Source organism: Cynara cardunculus, assembly GCF_001531365.2.
Source record: "Cynara cardunculus var. scolymus isolate 2C chromosome LG 5, CcrdV1, whole genome shotgun sequence".
Lineage (NCBI taxonomy): Eukaryota > Viridiplantae > Streptophyta > Magnoliopsida > Asterales > Asteraceae > Cynara > Cynara cardunculus.
Genome location: NC_037532.1, coordinates 4,793,357 through 4,810,439, shown reverse-complemented (window position 1 = coordinate 4,810,439; position 17,083 = coordinate 4,793,357). Strand labels below are relative to the sequence as shown.

At 32.9% G+C, this 17,083-nt stretch overlaps 2 protein-coding genes across 2 annotated transcripts in view; one reads left to right on the top strand and one right to left on the bottom strand.

The window, feature by feature from the left end:
* The first annotated feature begins 629 nt into the window (after positions 1–629).
* Positions 630–2,217, top strand: LOC112512452 (transcription factor DIVARICATA-like). Its single transcript, XM_025118422.1, has 2 exons — positions 630–1,505; positions 1,615–2,217. Exons 1-2 carry the CDS (start codon positions 1,051–1,053, stop codon positions 2,048–2,050), a joined length of 891 nt encoding a protein of 296 aa, XP_024974190.1. The 5' UTR covers positions 630–1,050; the 3' UTR covers positions 2,051–2,217.
* Positions 2,218–10,905: 8,688 nt separating this feature from the next.
* Positions 10,906–17,083, bottom strand: part of LOC112512435 (lysosomal beta glucosidase-like) — a 12,490-nt gene continuing 6,312 nt past the window's right edge. The window contains exons 3-9 of the mRNA XM_025118394.1: positions 16,749–16,839; positions 15,481–15,626; positions 13,437–13,680; positions 12,900–13,004; positions 12,640–12,822; positions 12,201–12,402; positions 10,906–11,664 (exon numbers count right to left, since the gene is read on the bottom strand). Coding sequence (XP_024974162.1) covers positions 11,126–11,664; positions 12,201–12,402; positions 12,640–12,822; positions 12,900–13,004; positions 13,437–13,680; positions 15,481–15,626; positions 16,749–16,839 — 1,510 coding nt within the window. The 3' untranslated portion in view covers positions 10,906–11,125. The remainder of the gene's footprint in view (positions 11,665–12,200; positions 12,403–12,639; positions 12,823–12,899; positions 13,005–13,436; positions 13,681–15,480; positions 15,627–16,748; positions 16,840–17,083) is intronic.

The window sequence follows — 17,083 nt, the reverse complement described above, 5'->3', positions numbered from 1 at the left end:
CAAGTTCAAACCAATCAACCACCACCCTTGTGGTTGTGTTATTACTTTTATTATATTAGTTTTGAGTTTTTAAGGCTTTTTTGAGAATATGAAATGGGAATTCTCTCACCCAAATGCTTCTAATCCTATATTTCTTGCCAAATAAGGAAATAAATTAACACAATGAATTAATTTATATTTGTTTTTAAGAGAAATAAAAAAGAAAAGAAAAGCAATTAAGGAGGGGGGAAGAGTGCCCATTAAAATACTGTCTACTTCTTTTTATATTGCAGTGCCCACAACACCATCTCATCCAATCACAACCCACCACCACCTTCTCCTTCTCTCTCTCTCTGGATTCACTTTCTTGGTTTTCTTGCTTCAATTTCATCATCCTTTTCTCTGTTTTCCCCAAAGGAAAAAAGGGTTGGAATCACCACTTCAAACCTTTCCACCCTCATAAAACTCCAAATCCCAAGGATTCACCACATAATCTTTCTGAATTCAGAGAAAAATACATACATACATATAGATACAGATATAGATATACATATAGAGAGATATATATATAGATATAGATATAGAGAGAGGGAGAAGGGGTTTGTGTAATTTTAAATACCAAATTTTCAGGCATTTGGGTACTCAATTCTTTCAACTACCAACTGCTCTTTTCCCCCCTTTCCCAAATGAGATATCAAGATGCCATGAACATGATGCAAACAGTTGCCACTTTTCCAATTTTAGAAACTATCCCCTTCTTTCAGTAATCTGATTCAGATCCTATTCAGTGTTTTCTAGGGTTTTCTTGTTCTACCTCTGATGTCTATACATCTAATTTTGGGGACATATTTTTCCTTTGATTTCTAAAAAGCGGGTCTTTTAAAGATTCTTATGGTGGTTGGCCATAGCAAACACCAAAAAAGGCTATTCTGATTCCTTTCAAAAATGCTTCCAGGTTTAACCCTCATATTTGTGTTATAAAGGCTTCCTACATTTTCTTCCCTGTTTCTTGAAGAAAGATCCTTGAAAATTTGATCTTGAATTTAGGGTTTTGTTTTAGAATCGATTTCAATGAAGTGGGAAACGGAAATCTTGTCACCATCTTCATATATCTCGAATTCATCAAGTTGGGTGATGGAAGATAGCTTAAAAAGCACAATCTGGACTCCGGCAGAGAACAAACTGTTTGAGAATGCTCTTGCGAAGTTCGATAACGACACCCCTGATCGGTGGCAGAGGGTGGCGGAGATGGTTCCCGGGAAGACGGTGGCTGACGTCATGCGGCAGTATAAGGAGCTAGAAGACGATGTAAGCAATATTGAAGCAGGGTTCTATCCCAAATATCGGTATAATAACAGCACTTCTCCTTTTACTTTAGAATGGGTAAACAATCATGGGTTTGATATGTCTAAATCTCCGCCATATGCCGCCGGGGGGAAGAGGTTTCCGGTGGCTGTGGTCGCCGCCGGCCGCCCTGTTGAACAAGAAAGGAAAAAGGGTGTTCCTTGGACAGAAGAAGAACATAAGTAAGTTTATACACCCTCTTAGATTTCTTTGCTAAATCTTCGATTTCGATTCGATTTCTTGATTATTCTGATTATATTTCGAAATGGGTATTTGGGGATTTGATCACAGATTGTTTCTTTTGGGGCTAAAGAAATATGGGAAAGGAGATTGGAGAAATATATCGCGAAATTATGTGGTCACAAGAACACCAACACAAGTTGCGAGCCATGCTCAGAAATATTTTATTCGGCAGCTTTCGGGCGGGAAAGATAAGAGACGAGCGAGCATTCACGATATAACCACCGTCAACTTAACTGAAAACCAGAATCCTTTGCCGAAAAACAAAAGAACGTCGCCGGAGCAATGTCAATGGAATCAGCCCAACGGTGGTGGTGGTGGTGCCGCCATGGCATTCAACCAAACCAACGTCTTCAATTCTCCTCGATATAGAGGTAATGGCGGGTTTAGAATGGGCGGCGGTGGCGGCGGTTTACATGAATTTTATGGTGGAGCTCAAAGCATGGTTTTTCAGATGCAGCCCGCGATGCATTACCCTCACGGATGAGCGTATTTGATCGAAAACGTATGTAGTGATTTTTCGAAAATGGTTGCTTTCTTTTCGGTTTGATTTAAGTAGTTTTTCTAGATATTCTTCTTTGGTGTTTTTCCCGGGTATGTATCTTGTGGTGTTATCTACAATGTGAATATTATAGTTCTTAGACTCGATCATGATGTTCTTTTTTTCTCGGGATTTTTCTTTAAAAGAACGTTAAAAAGCCTCCAGAATTTCTCGGTTGAGTTTACCTGGCTATTCCATCTTTTCCGCACTTCAAAACTTTGAAAAGGAACACAATTGAGATGGCCCGAGTCCTAGTCTCAAACGATTAGGAGCGTTTTGATTCACTTGTAGACTTAACGACTCTTTACTGCCTTTTGACCGCCTCTTATTGGGTAAGAGGTGCATGATGTCGCTTTGTTTACCAACACTCTCTAAGCTACAAATATGTTGGCCGAAATGTAGACTCAGTAAAGAAGCGGTTGTTTTTTTATTCAGCGAAGCACTCAGTCGATGCTTATCTGCACATTTGGTACACGACCATTTCCAGTCATCGTTTACCGAAACAACCTCTTATTCGGTTAGCGCTTAACCAATTTTTGTTGTTGAATAGCCCATGGGGGTACTCATTCTCATCGGATCTAGGTGTTGGTTCAGTTGTCGTTGGATCTATCTGTAACCGTTGCTAACACGACCCAAGTATCATTCCACATACTCGATGTGGAATCAAGGTATTTTTACAGGAAGCCAATCCTTCATCCAGTTGACTTGTAGACAGTTACCGGTTCGAATTAAGCATCTTATGCTCTAGGACCATGGGATCTTCTACTTTTAAAGATCCTACTGTCATTACTAATACTCTCCAACTAGTTAGGAGACATGTTCTACTTAACACTTGGATGCTAATGTTCTTTTCTATTAAGCTCTGTATGGATTAATTTGTCTGTATGAATTAAGTTGTCTGTATGGAATCTATACTGTTTTTGGAGTTGCACATATTGATTTCTCTTCGCATTATTTTTATGAGAACACAGTTGTACTAATCTGTGTGCTCTTGTTTGGTTGTGGATTTCTGGAGAGATTGTTATTGTAGTTTTATGGGATAATTAGTCGTGTAATCATCATGTGATTGTGACGTTGGCCTACCAATCCCAACCAAAGCAAACGGTTTTCTTGTGTTTTGATACATTTTTTATATTATGGTATTTCTGTATCTGTAATATAAGAATGAATCCGTAAAACAAACTAAACGAATCCAGAACTTACTCGAAAACATGACATGTGGTAGGATTTATACTGATTATTCATCTACTGACCGTTAGGATTAGAGAAACTGTTTATGTGAAGACTCCAACTTGCAAAATTTTGAACGGTCTCGAGAAATAGGATACTACCAGCCTATTTCTCAATACTCTAACCTTCTTTCATCTGCAATAACGACCAGTTCCTACAAAATATCTGTTATCGCTGTCGTGTATATTTTAGAATTCCCGTTAGAGGGTATGTCCACCAAATAAATATGTGAAATGAACGGAATATATGACTTTAAATAGGTTACCTGTCTTCAGTAAACGAATTCCAACGCATTATACTTGATATCGAGAATCTCATGAACCTTTATGTATCTTTGCACTTGACCTTTTATAGAAGTCCCAATTATTTGAACAGATCTCAAGTATTAACATCCATGATTTAGGTTTTAAATCTACATAAAACTTTCACTCGATTGACTTCTCAACGTCAAAATTGTCACCAAATGTACAACTTTCTATGAAAAAAAAAGAAAATGAGCACGAGAACACTTCATTTACTCGTAGGTTTTTCTGTAAAAAAGAAATTATAATAAGTTTGATGATAAATATAATATAACCAGTAGAATACGCATGTACGTGATGTTCAATTTTATTTGAAATAATCTCGAGGGTAAATTAAATGAAAAAAATAACGTACTTTAAATTCATATTTTGGGTAATATACTTTCAAAACTTACATTTTGGTACCTAAGATGTAAAGTTTTAAACATTTAAGTACCCGACTAACCCGATTGAAGCATTAACTCTTTCTTCTAATGAACCACAATACATAAAAACTAATTTTAGATTAAGATATCCATGTCAGCATATAATATTGAGTTGGATACCACATCACTCGCCACATCAACATGGTAACCAATTAATATTTTACCGGTTACTTAAATGTTTAAAGTTTTACATTTTAGGTAGGGAAATTTGTACCAAAATGGAACCAACTTTCACCTGATTCTTATTTTGGGGAACCAACTTTTAAAATTGTCATTTAGGGGTCTCTATCAAACTTTTTGTTCATTTAAGGGTCTAGTTGATCTGTTGAACATGTAACAAGTAATTTAAGGGTCTCTATCAAACCTTTGGTTTGATTTGCCAAGCCAAATTTGATTTAAACTTTAATATTTATACAGATTGGTTAGATATAAAAATCTTGAATCTGATATTTAATATTTATTTTTATTGCATTAATTAATTTTTTTTTATTAAATTGATTTTTTTATTGCCTTAGTAAAAAAACAATTTTTATTGTGATAATTTGGATTTTTTTTGAAAAAATCATCAATTTGATATCTGAATTAAAAAAAAAAGAGATTTGAAATGAAAATAGATTTTATTGTATTAATTTTTGAAAAAAAAAGAATTTTAGTTATTTTTCTATAATTATTTTGCAAGTTGGTTCCCCAAAATAGGAATCAGGTGCAAGTTGGTTCCCCAAAATGACGATTTTGAAAGTTGGTTCCCCAAAATAGGAATCAGGTGCAAGTTGGTTCCCCAAAATGACGATTTTGAAAGTTAATTCCCCAAAATAGGAATAAGATGAAAGTTGGTTCCATTTTGGTGCAATTTCCCAAAAGTACGTTATCCAAAATATGAATCAAGTTAAAGTGCGTTACTTTTTTATACAATTTGCCATAATCTCGACTATCTATTGAAACAGAGTTGTTGATTTAGATTCACGGAAAATTTAGGGATATGGTGAAAACAGAAACTTGTGCATACCCTATCGTAGAAGTCGGTAAGTGGGCCTGAAGCCTAGGATCGGTTACAAGTGGCCCATGACTAGTTATTAAAAGACTTATCATTGGCTACTATTTTTATAAAGTTGAACTAGCTAAGGAATCGGTTATCAATGGTGTTAAAAGCACCATTAAAGATCGAGTTTGATTGGGATCGTTTTAAAGAACCAATCAGACCTGATTTTCGTCAACCGACCTTATTTTTACCTACCTATACAGATTGAAATCAATTAAAGGATAAATCGGACCAGTCTAAAGGTTCATGATGCATATGTTCTTGTATTATTATTATCGTTACCTTTTCTTCAATAGTAAATGACAAAACTAACCCTCTTTTCTATTGTAAAATAAGTAGCATTTCCTAGCAACTTGCAAGAGTGAGAAAATAAAAAAAAAAGGTATCTTTACCAACTTTATTCCAATATCTGATCACCCCACACACAAAGATACCCACCAAGATTACTGGTTAAATTATACCCTATATTATATCATAAAAATTACAACAATTTTCAGCTAAAATGTTTAGCATACTAACCTGACTATTAGTTAAATGTTCGAATCATGTTTCTGGGTATCGACGAGTGGACTTACATGTAACAATAAGTATGTACGTGCATATCTCAAACTTTATTTTCATAGTCTTTGGTACAGAAAAATGAACATAAAAAATCTGTAACATTAAAGCATACCCATGTTATCAAACACAGGTTCACAAGAACAACGTTTTCTTTCATACTTGTCAACCAATCGATCCAACCTAAAAGAGCTGCTTTTGCTAAAACTCGAATGGTTTGTAATAATTATATCTGTGTTAGAATTATAAAAAAAGGGTTATAGTTTCTTTGAAAAGATAAAGGGAGTGAAATGTGACCACAAGTCTTGCACTTTAGGCAAGTGTAGTTGTTTATATAAATTCCCCCAACTATTGATGGCTAAAATTGTGACTCTTTGGTAGAATGATGTGGAGAGCTAAGAAAATGGAATATACTTTGGGTAGGGTGGTGGGGTTACTTGGTGTTTTAAAAAGATTTTATAATGTGTTCATTGTGGGCCATTGAGATCTACATTTGATCTCTTGTGTGGTGTGGGGAGTATTCTCCATGGCATGGTGTGCCATTTTAGTGCCAAAAACCTTTTTGGTTACAATAAGTTTGCATCAGTACAGTTATTTGAGTTGTGACGTACTGGTTAAGTATCAAGGGGGATATAGTAAAAAGTTTCATTTCTGGGTTTGAATCTAGGCGTTGACAATGTCCTTGTGGTCATGGAGGTTCAATTGCGATGACTCCAGACCATTCGTGGTCATCCAGTGTATAAGTTGGCCTGAAAATCCACGGTTACTCAAAAAAATTTACATCAAAATGTAAAAAAGAATTGTTTTGTTGAATAATGCTATGAATTTTCACCTGTGGTTGTCATGCACATTGTTATAAACTACAACGGGTATTTCTTGCATTCTTGTCTGTTATTATCTTTTTTTCCGTGTATTTTTATCTGGATAACTGTTGTTTAACATATAATGTCTAAGTATGACGATATTTAATGCTACTGTTCTTTTTGTATTTCGTAAGGATAAGATGAGGGCATTGTTATAAACTACAACGGGTATTTCTTGCATTCTTGCATTCTTGCCTGCTATTATCTTCTTTTTTTTTGTGTATTTTTATCTGGATAACTGTTGTTTAACATATAATGTCTAAGTATGACGACAACTAATGCTACTGTTCTTTTTGTCCTTCGTAAGGATAAGATGAAGGCAGTTTTACATAATTTATTTTCTTTATGATCCGTGAGGATCGTTTAAAGGAGCAGTCAGACATGAGTTTTGTCGGTCAACCCTGATTTTTACCTATCTATACGAATCAAGACTAGTTAAAGGACAAACGAAACCAGTCCAAAGTTCTTGTATATTATTATTACCGTTACTTTTTCTTTATCAGTAAATGACAAAACGAACCTATTTTTCTATTTGTAAAATAAGTAGCATTTTGATTGTTACAAAAGAGGAAAAGGAAAAATAATATAAGAGAGTGGAAAGGATGGGAATTATTGTGAAATGGACAATGAAACAATGAAGAAATCCAAAATATGATTTGGGTATCTTTTGAAAAAAGGAAAATGGGCCAAAAAAGAGGACAAAAGGTTGCCATGCCACCATCAATTTCAACCAAGATTTGGAGTTTTGGGAGCACTTTTTTTTTTAATTTTAAATTAAACCCATTTTTTATATTAATTCTTTTAAAATAGCATATTATATGTTGTATAATTTTGATATTGTGAAGAGTTAGAATTAAAATTTGATGTAACATTATTTATTTATATTATATTATTAGCAGTGTATCCGTGTAATGCATTGAGATAAGTAAAATTGAAATGGGACAAGAATTACTAGAAGACTATAAAATAATGACAAGCTAGTTCTTCCATTTGAATTTTGAAATTCAAGCAAAAAGTAAAAGAGGAAGGTAAATGGTATTGGGGGCAGAGCATCGACAGAGTTAGACCAAAAAGGTGAAAGCAACCAGAAATTTAGTCTCTTATGAAGACAAAAAAAGTCAAAAGCTTTTAAAGAATTCAAAACATGCATACAATACTTGTATATTGTGTTTCAGTGGATATTTATGAGTAAAAATGGATGTTGAAGAAAAGAAAAGAGTTTTATAGGGAGGAGAGAAAATAAAGCTTATACCAAATGAGAAAAGGGAGTCTAGGACTCCATTTTTGGTTGTGGGTAAAAATCAATATATTAATAAGTTATACATCATGCATATAACCTTGTAATTAAGAGATTTTTTATTTTGTGCTTTAAAAGCTTGTATTCAATGCATTAAAAATTGTATTTAAGACTTTGGTTTAAATGCTTATTAATGTAGTAGAGATATTAGAAGGATATTCGCACAATGCATTGAGATAAATCTCGATTCTAGTATTTCATTTTATTCATTTTCTTTGTCAATATATTACGGTTTTATGTGGTTTTGAAAAACAATAATATTTTTATTTTTGAATGAAATATAAATTTGAAAAAAAATATCGATATTAGTATTAAATAAACTATTTAAAAAGTTCTCGTTTTCTGTGTGATTTCTTTAATTCAATTTTTTAATTATAACTTAATTTAGGTTTAATAACAAAGTAACATTTTTTTTTTGTTTAATAATATAATTTTCGTAAGGATCTGTTAGAATTCAATGATTATCTTGATTATATTTTAATTTTTTATATTTAAAATGAGATGTTTTATCTTGTATTTAATTATGTTTATCTGCAGTTATACGAATTCAAAAATAGAGTTTTAATGAGTTGTACTTACGTACAATTTACTTGTAATATTGAATTTTAAGTRACATGCATCAATAAACAATATTTCATGCATAAAAAATGGTTTTTAAGAATTTTGTCAAATGTTTTTATTATATAGTATAGATTAACAATTTTGATATGAAACCGTACATACTTGTAATATTTTGTTTAATGTAAAAAATGGTATTGTGCACCTTTTACTCTATTTGTTTTGTTTTGATCATAGCCTTGGTCTATTCTGCAACAATTTTTAATTTTTTTTTATTATTAACCTGGATATCCAATCCATTATGTGAGCTGACTAATCCTAGGACGATCACTTGCATTGCAGATACCGGAGTCACTGCATTTGAACCTCCATGGCCATAAGGGGATTTTTATTCCCCCTTGGATTTGAACCTGAGATCTTCTAGTACTTTTGACCTTTGGAGCCAAGCTCAAACCAATCAGGCACCACTCTTGTGGTTAACCTCTTTTTTAACCATATGTTGGATTTTGTAAGGGTAATATCGAAAATCAAAATTGTACCTAAAATGTTGAAACAATCTCATTTAAGTTGTGGTTAACTGATTAAGGTTTAACAAGATATAATGAAAATATCATCTTTCCGATGTTTGAATCTAAACGCTGTTAAAACCTATATGACTATAAAAGTTCACCTGTAATAACTTCAAACCATTATGAAACAAATAAATCATGAATTTTGTTTGATTTGCATGATCAAATGAAAATTGCTAAATTTGAAATTCGTGTATAAAATAATATTGGACCAAACAGGCCCGGCCAGGCACCAGTAAGGACCGTTGATCGTCGGTTATAGTTTTGGAAGGGTTCGAGGGACTGAGACCGGTTATGGGCCTGGCCCGACCCAGTTTTTAAAAAATTAGCCGTTTTTTTCTTTCCAAATATAGTCGTTATACGACCGTTTTTTTGGTCTTTTTTGCCTTCTAAACCCTATGTAAGTGTCATGGTTAAATGATTTACATACCAACTTACAAAAGCAAAAAACACAAAAAAAATTCAAAATTCTCGGTTTCTCATATTTTGTGACTGCGACTCGTATTTTTAAAGTGTATTTGAGTGACCCAATTACAAATTTTATAATGTATTAAAAAATATATCGTAAAAACAATATTTTTTTTGCTCGGGATTGGTTGGGACCAAGACCGGAACCGGCTAACCATGACCGGTTATAGGAATGCTTAACCAGGCTTAGCAATTTCGACCGAAACCGGTTATAACCGACACTGTTGAAGCCCCGGACAGTTAAGGACTGACTTGGGACCGATTTTTAGCCATGAGAAGTAACAATCTTTTGAACTTCATAGTTTTTTTCAAGGTCGGTAGTTCACGTGGTTGAAAATTGATATTCTTGTTTTGTGTTTTTAAAATTATGGTTTTTTATTTTTGTAATTTACTAGAAAAGTACTCGTGTAATGAATCGAGATATATCTCGATTTCAATGTCTCGTATTATTTTTATTTATGTCGATATAATACGGTTTTATGTGGCTTTGAGAAAACAATAATGTTTTTATTTTTGAATAAAATATAAAATATAAAATATCATAAAATTTTAAAAATTATATATGGGTATTAGTATTAAATTAACTATTTAAAAGTTATTGTTTTATATAAATTCTTTAATTCATAATTTTGATTATAATTTAATTTAGGTTTAATAATATAATTATTTATAAAGATAATATTTAAGTATTCTGTTAAAATTCAATATTATCCTAATTATATTTTAAATATTTTATATTTAAAATGAGATGTTTATCATATATTTGATTATGTTCATATACAGTTAGTTACACGAATTTAAACAAAAAGCTTTAATAAGTTGTATTTAAACAAAATTTACTTGAAATCTTGAATTTTAAGTGATATACATGAATAAATAATATTTCGTACATAAAAAAAATGGTATTTAAGAGTTTTTTTTAAATACTTTATAATATAATATAAATAATATTTTTTATTTAAATGATTTATAATTTATTATTATTTTCATCTATTATATTTAACTATGAATGATTGAATGATTGACCTAGTGAAATTAAGAAATATTCATGGTAACAATTCATGCCGACGAAATTAGTAACTGTCAGCAAAGTAATTTACTTTTTTAAGGGAACAATACACACTCGTCAATTCCAACAATAAATTGTAAACCACAAAAAAATAAATTGAATTTCTAAAAACACGAACACGAAATTCCCAATTTGTTTAACAAACCACATAAACAAAAACCTTAATTTAGGAGTCGTTTACCCAAATGCTTACCCGATAAGTGCTTACAGTAAAAGTCAACACTATAATTTATTTTATCAGATAAGATTGTAGTATATCAAAACGTATCCTATGCAACAATTTACCTGGTAAGCGCTTACCCGAGTAAGAGTCGTCAACCTCACTTACCGGGTAAGACTCTCCATCCTTATCATCGCTTTTGCCGGGTAAGATTCTTGGCTATTGCCATTTTCATCCAGTAAGAAAAATTGTCCGATAAGTACTTACTGGGTAAACGTTTAATAAACGGTTGCTTATCAACAATTATTATGGATTGAGTTGAGATTTCAAACAATTTTACAAAAGAATACAATTATTATCTTTGGATTGTTTGATTATTTTCCTTCCAAAAGAGACCGTATTTAAGCATTCGAACCCGACGAAAGCTGAATGCTTTTTCTAACGACTATAAGACCAATGTGACCGAACCGAGGGTGTTACATATTACATGCTCAACTCGTTGAATCGATCCGAGGGTGGAGATAATGTTTGAACAAACGAAGGTCGAACTCTAGATTTTAGACCGTATCCGAGTGGGAATAGGGGATCGTATGACTTTTCATGAGCATCCATCGGCAATTGATCAACCGATCTGAACCATGAAACTGGAAGCTGTCCACGGAACTCGTAATCGCCAAAAATAACATCCGTTATACCGTTTCCTTCGGTGCCCGGCAACCAAGCAGCAACTAATGCATCCAATCTTTCTAGGAGTGATGGTTCTAAAACCAACGGTCTACCAGAGATCAGAATGGCTAGAGTCGGGATTTGGGATGCAACCAGCTTAAGTAATTCGTCGCCTTCAAACGGAATGGTGAGTTCGGGGTTATCGCCACGCGATTCTGAATATGGAGCTTCACCGACGACTACTATCGCATATGAGAAATCTTGTAGAGAAAGGGTTTTGGGTGTTGGATTTTCTTCGTATACCACTTCAACATCGTCACCGATTGCTTCTCTAACGGCATCAAGAATCGTTGTTCCTAAACACGTGTACCAAAATTTAGTGGTAAGTGCTAACCAGAGTAAGAAGTTTGATTGGAATAAGAGAAAATAGACCGGATTAGTTTTGACGGAAAATTGTTGTGTTTTAAGCGTTAATTGAGTGAAAAAGACCATTATACCCCTCTCCGGGCTCCGAACTATATTTTGTTTTTGGTAAAGATCTCCACCTCGTGACCGAGTAAGAGCTTATTACCAATAAGTCATAAGCGGTGGTAAGATGTTAGTAAACATCTGAATGATATGAAGATTTATGATGCCTGTAGTATATTAAGAGGCTTTTGGCAAATGCTTATCGATAAGAGTCATCACCCTTACTTATCTTATCAGGTAACATTCTCGGCCATTAAAATGGATTGTTTTAAGCGTCTTGTACCCGGTGAGCGCTTACGAGATAAGAGTTTTCTCTCTCACCGACCAAGTAAGATTCTCGGTCCTTGTCATGCTCATCCGATAAGATAAGTGACACCCGGTAAGCGTTTGAAAAACGGTTCGTTAGTGTCAAATGACCACTTACCGATTGTGATTCTTCCGCTGCTTCCTTGCCATGAAACCGACCAACCTCCACATTGATAACCTAAATCATCTGCGTGTTTTCCGGCAACAAGAACCCTTTTCGCGTTTCTATCCAATGGTAAAAACGGTTTCCTTGGATCCTTCCCGTTTTTCAGTAGAACCAACGACTTCCGGACTGCTTCACGTGCTAATTCTCTATGTTGCTGGAACAACAATATTAAGACATGTTCAAGCCAAACTAGCCGATAAACCAGCTGTCAGCTAATAAACGAGTGGTTGACTAAAAAACTAGCGGTTAGCTGATAAACTAGTTGTTAAACTAGCTCAGCTAATATGCGAGTGGTTGGCTGAAAAACTAGCTGTTAGCCGATAAACTAGTTGTTAGCCGATAAACTAGTTGTTAAACTAGCTGTTAGCCGATAAACTAGATGTAAGTTTACCTTGCAGCCAACGACATCTAGCAAAGACCTATCCGTCATGGGATATTCAAAGAGTCCGGCGGCAAATTTGACTCTCAGGATCCGTTCAACCGCATCATCGATTCTTGACATCGGAACCTCTCCAGATTCAACCAAAAATGCTAAATCTTCCAGGAACAGTTCATATCTGGTAGGAACCATCACCTGCAAGTTCCATATTAGTAAAACCAGAAATGCAACCACAATAAATTTCGATTTCAGGAGCTATAGTTTACTCGTACCATATCGATTCCGGCATTAATCGCACAAGAAACGGCATTTCGGTAGTTTGATCCACGAGGATTGGACAACCGGTCGATTCCTTCCCAATCAGAAATCACGATACCCTGTTGAAAAATTGCGTTTGTTACCTTATCGTAGACATTCGATACACATACAAGAAGAAAACGACGCCATTTGGAACGTAGAGTCTCACAATGGCTAGAATTGGACCATTTCTACTCGAGATATGAGATTGTCCTACAAGGGACATCAACCAAAAAACCAAACAAAGTCCCTCGAAACCAATCAAAAAACTTGAAAAATCCCACATAACAGTGAAATTCAGCTAAAAACACGTCAGACGAAATTACAGGTGTTTAATGCAGCTTAAAGGTGCACTCACACGACAAAAATCATGAGTCCACCACTACTTCTAAATAAGTAAATTACCTTTGGAATATATCTTATTTTCTAAAAGTGCTTTTTTGGAGAGTAATATGAACGGATTCCATATACTCCGGTAGGAGAAAAAATGGAAGCAATTTTTCAAAAATTACCTGAAATCCCATCTCGTGTTTGAGGATATCGGTTAGGAGAAAACGATGGGAGTGCAGTTTGGTTCCGTTCCAACTCGAGTACGACGCCATAACCGTGCTAACACCCTTCGAAATACAGTCTCGATATGGTAACATATGGATGTTCTCCAAATCCTGATACGAGATGATGGTATTCCCTTCATTTTTACCTTTATCAGTACCTCCATCTCCAACAAAATGCTTGGCACAGGCCATGACATTCTTTCTGGTATCAAATATAAAGTGTTAGAACTCAATGATTATCCTCATTATATTTTAGATATATGCTCTAAATAGTTGTGGTTTAATATAAAGTAGGATATATGCCTAAAATGGGATTTTCATTTCGGGTTTAGAGGTTGTAATACTACTAGAAATCTGACTTTCACTCGTGAGAATTACCGACGGCCGGTGATTACTAATGGATCATCGACAGATTCATCAGGAAACCTGCCGTCGGTGATTAGGTTTGTTTTCTAATTTTTCTAAATTTAGAAAAAAAGATTAGAAGAAGGATGCAAGTACTGTAAACTAAAGTTTAGTAATCCAATTCAAATCCCAATAGTTTTACCCACCATATCCTCTCCAACAGACTTTTGCCGATGGATTTTTCCGTCGTAAAAGTGTTTTGTAGTGAACGTTAGGATATCTGCTCTAAAAGCCTTTTTTGAAAAGTAAATTTAGGGTTCCAGATATTTCTACACTCTCTAATAACGAGTGAATGCAAAGCTATTTGGCAAGAAAGCAGAAATCTGGTCTTACTTTAAGGGTTGTTTGGTTGGTTTTTCATTAAGTCATGTATGGATAAAGTTGTACATGTCGATAAGTATCTCTTTATAGATCGAGAAGATTTTTGTTTGGAAGAGTTTTTTCATAGATGAAATGAACGTGTTGTTTTAATTAGCAGGGGCTTGTATGGAAAAAAATTGGTTTTCTGCATAAGGTTCCCCTTAAAAGCTTACTAATAATGCACTTTCTATATAATTAAGTCATTATTAAACAATTATATATAACTGACCAAATAAGCTGTGAGTCTCACTAAGCTTATTAAGCTGCTAACAAACACACCCTATTCTTGTGCCACTAAGAATGTTAAGAAATAGAAGTGTTTCGAGAAAATCTTTGGTTTCTAGGTCTATCACTGTGGTAAAGCTTTAAGCGTTAGTTAGGAGAATAATTTTTTGACATATTTTTTATAGTACTCTAAAAAATCATCTCTGTCTAACAAAAAAATGTGTATTCCTAACACAAAAATATCTTAAAATTTATGAGAAGGTGATGTATTTAAAAAAACACTAGAAGAGTACTCGCACAATGCAGCGAGATATATCTTCACTTTAATGTTTCATTTTATTTTTTGTCTTTGTTGATATAATACGATTTATGTGGTTTTGAGAAAGATAATATTTTTACTATTTAATGAATTAATTTATTTTTGACCTAACAATAACATTTTATAAAGATAATGATTATGTTAGAACTCAATTATTATCCTAATTATATTTTTAGATTTTTTATATAAAAATGAGATGTTTATTCTGTATTTGATTATGTTTATCTGTATTTAGTTATACGAATTTACAAATGGAGCTTTAATAAGTTGTATTTACACATAATTTACTTGTAATTTTAAATATTAAGTAATATGCATTAATACACATTACTTCATGCATAAAGAATGGTGTTTTAAGAGTTTTTGTCAAATGCTTTATCATATAGTATAGATATGTCATTAACTCGTAAATAACCCAAATTTTTTAGTAATGGTCACAATAGAACAACGATGTCAAAGTCGGGAAATTATGTCGTCATCATCCTATCTTCAAATTGTATCTATCTTTTCTCCGTTTTTTTCTCTCCGAATGACGGGGGATAGAATGATAGAATAGCGTTATAACATGACTAAGGGGTTCTTTAGTCGTTGGTTTTTTTTTTCCATTAAACTATGTTTGGATTAAACTGTCTATATAGATTCAGCTAAATCGTTGTTTATCTGTTTTGCTGAATAAATAATCTGAATGTTTACCTTCCAGCTACATAAGGGTATCCGTTTTGATGGCCTTTGGGAGGCTTTCCTTGCAAGCCTGTGACCAATGTAGTCATCTTTCGAACTAACTCGGTGTCTTCACCATAACTTTCGTAGTATCTTCCCCATCTTGGATCTTTGCATACCTATCAACATCGGTTCAATAAATGTGCGGGTTTCCAAAATTTGATATTTTCGTTTATGAAAGGTACCCATATACGTTCATTTGGGAAATGTATACGGGTTTCTAAAAACTTAAGGATTCTATTTTTATCGTTTACAAAAAGAATAAGATTATAATAAAAGAAAATTAATTAAAATAGTCATTTCAGTTGAGACATATAAATTAAACACATCAAAAATTCCAAATCTTTCCGATTCTAAATCCCTTCATAAAATCCAGATCCCTCAAAAATAATCTATCAAACTAAACAGACCCTTAATTAATTAATTTATTATTATATAATTACATGCAACATTTTCAATGTGAACCGACCAACTTATATTATTAAGACATTTGTAAAGAATACTTCCATTTTTATATCCATATGATTGTTTACAGCATACGTTAGTTTTATCAATTACTCTAAAATGTATATATCAATAAATTAACTAATCAATTGATATTTGGTTATAGAACTTAATTTTTTTTGAAGTATATAATATTTATATACGACAAATAAACTCACATATCCTTCTCATCTTTGGTGATATTTGAACATCTGACTTTTTAAGATGCCAAAAACATAAACAAGTTTATGAAAAAAAATTATAAATTAGTAATATAATAATACATTAACATATTGAAATGTTCATGCACCCAAGATAATCATCAACAATATAATATTAAAATTAATATTCTATAATAATAATAATAATAAAATTAACTATATTATGTAATAAAGTCTTTATAAATGTAATAGTGTATTAATTCTTTTTTTTAATTTAAATTAACTGATTAATATTTTTTAATAAAATAAAAATAAATGTCACTATTTAAAAGGGAATTTGTAAAATAAAATTACAAGTGTAATTGGGGAGTACCGTGTAGGCATGTAAGAGATATTTCCGTTAATGCTGTTAATCAAAGGACAAAATAAGAAATAGAATGTAAACCACAGGGGTGATAAACGTAATTTTGAAATCATAGGGACGAAGATAGAAATGTTTAATAAACTACAGGGACTAAAATGTAAATAATTTCCCTAAAATATATTGTATATATTTATTAAAAAAATTAAAAAAAAAACAAGTAGAAATGAACTTACAGCAAGGCAGGGAGCAAAGGCATATTGAACGCCACTGGCCCTTGTTTCAAGAGCAGTAGCAGCGCCTATCCTTTCAATCAAATCTGGGTCCCTGCACCACACATTCAATCATATCACATTACATGTTAGGATAAGATGTATCGTGATTTAAAATTAAAGGTGATTAAGAGTTTCTTATATTTTTTATCTTAATTTTTTTTACATGATGCTTTATTTAGAATAGAAAAGTATTCGTACAATGCAGCGAGATATATCGTATTTTTAATATTTTATTTTATTTTTTATCTCAGTCGATGTTATAATATGACTTTATGTGATTTTGAGAAAGCGATAAT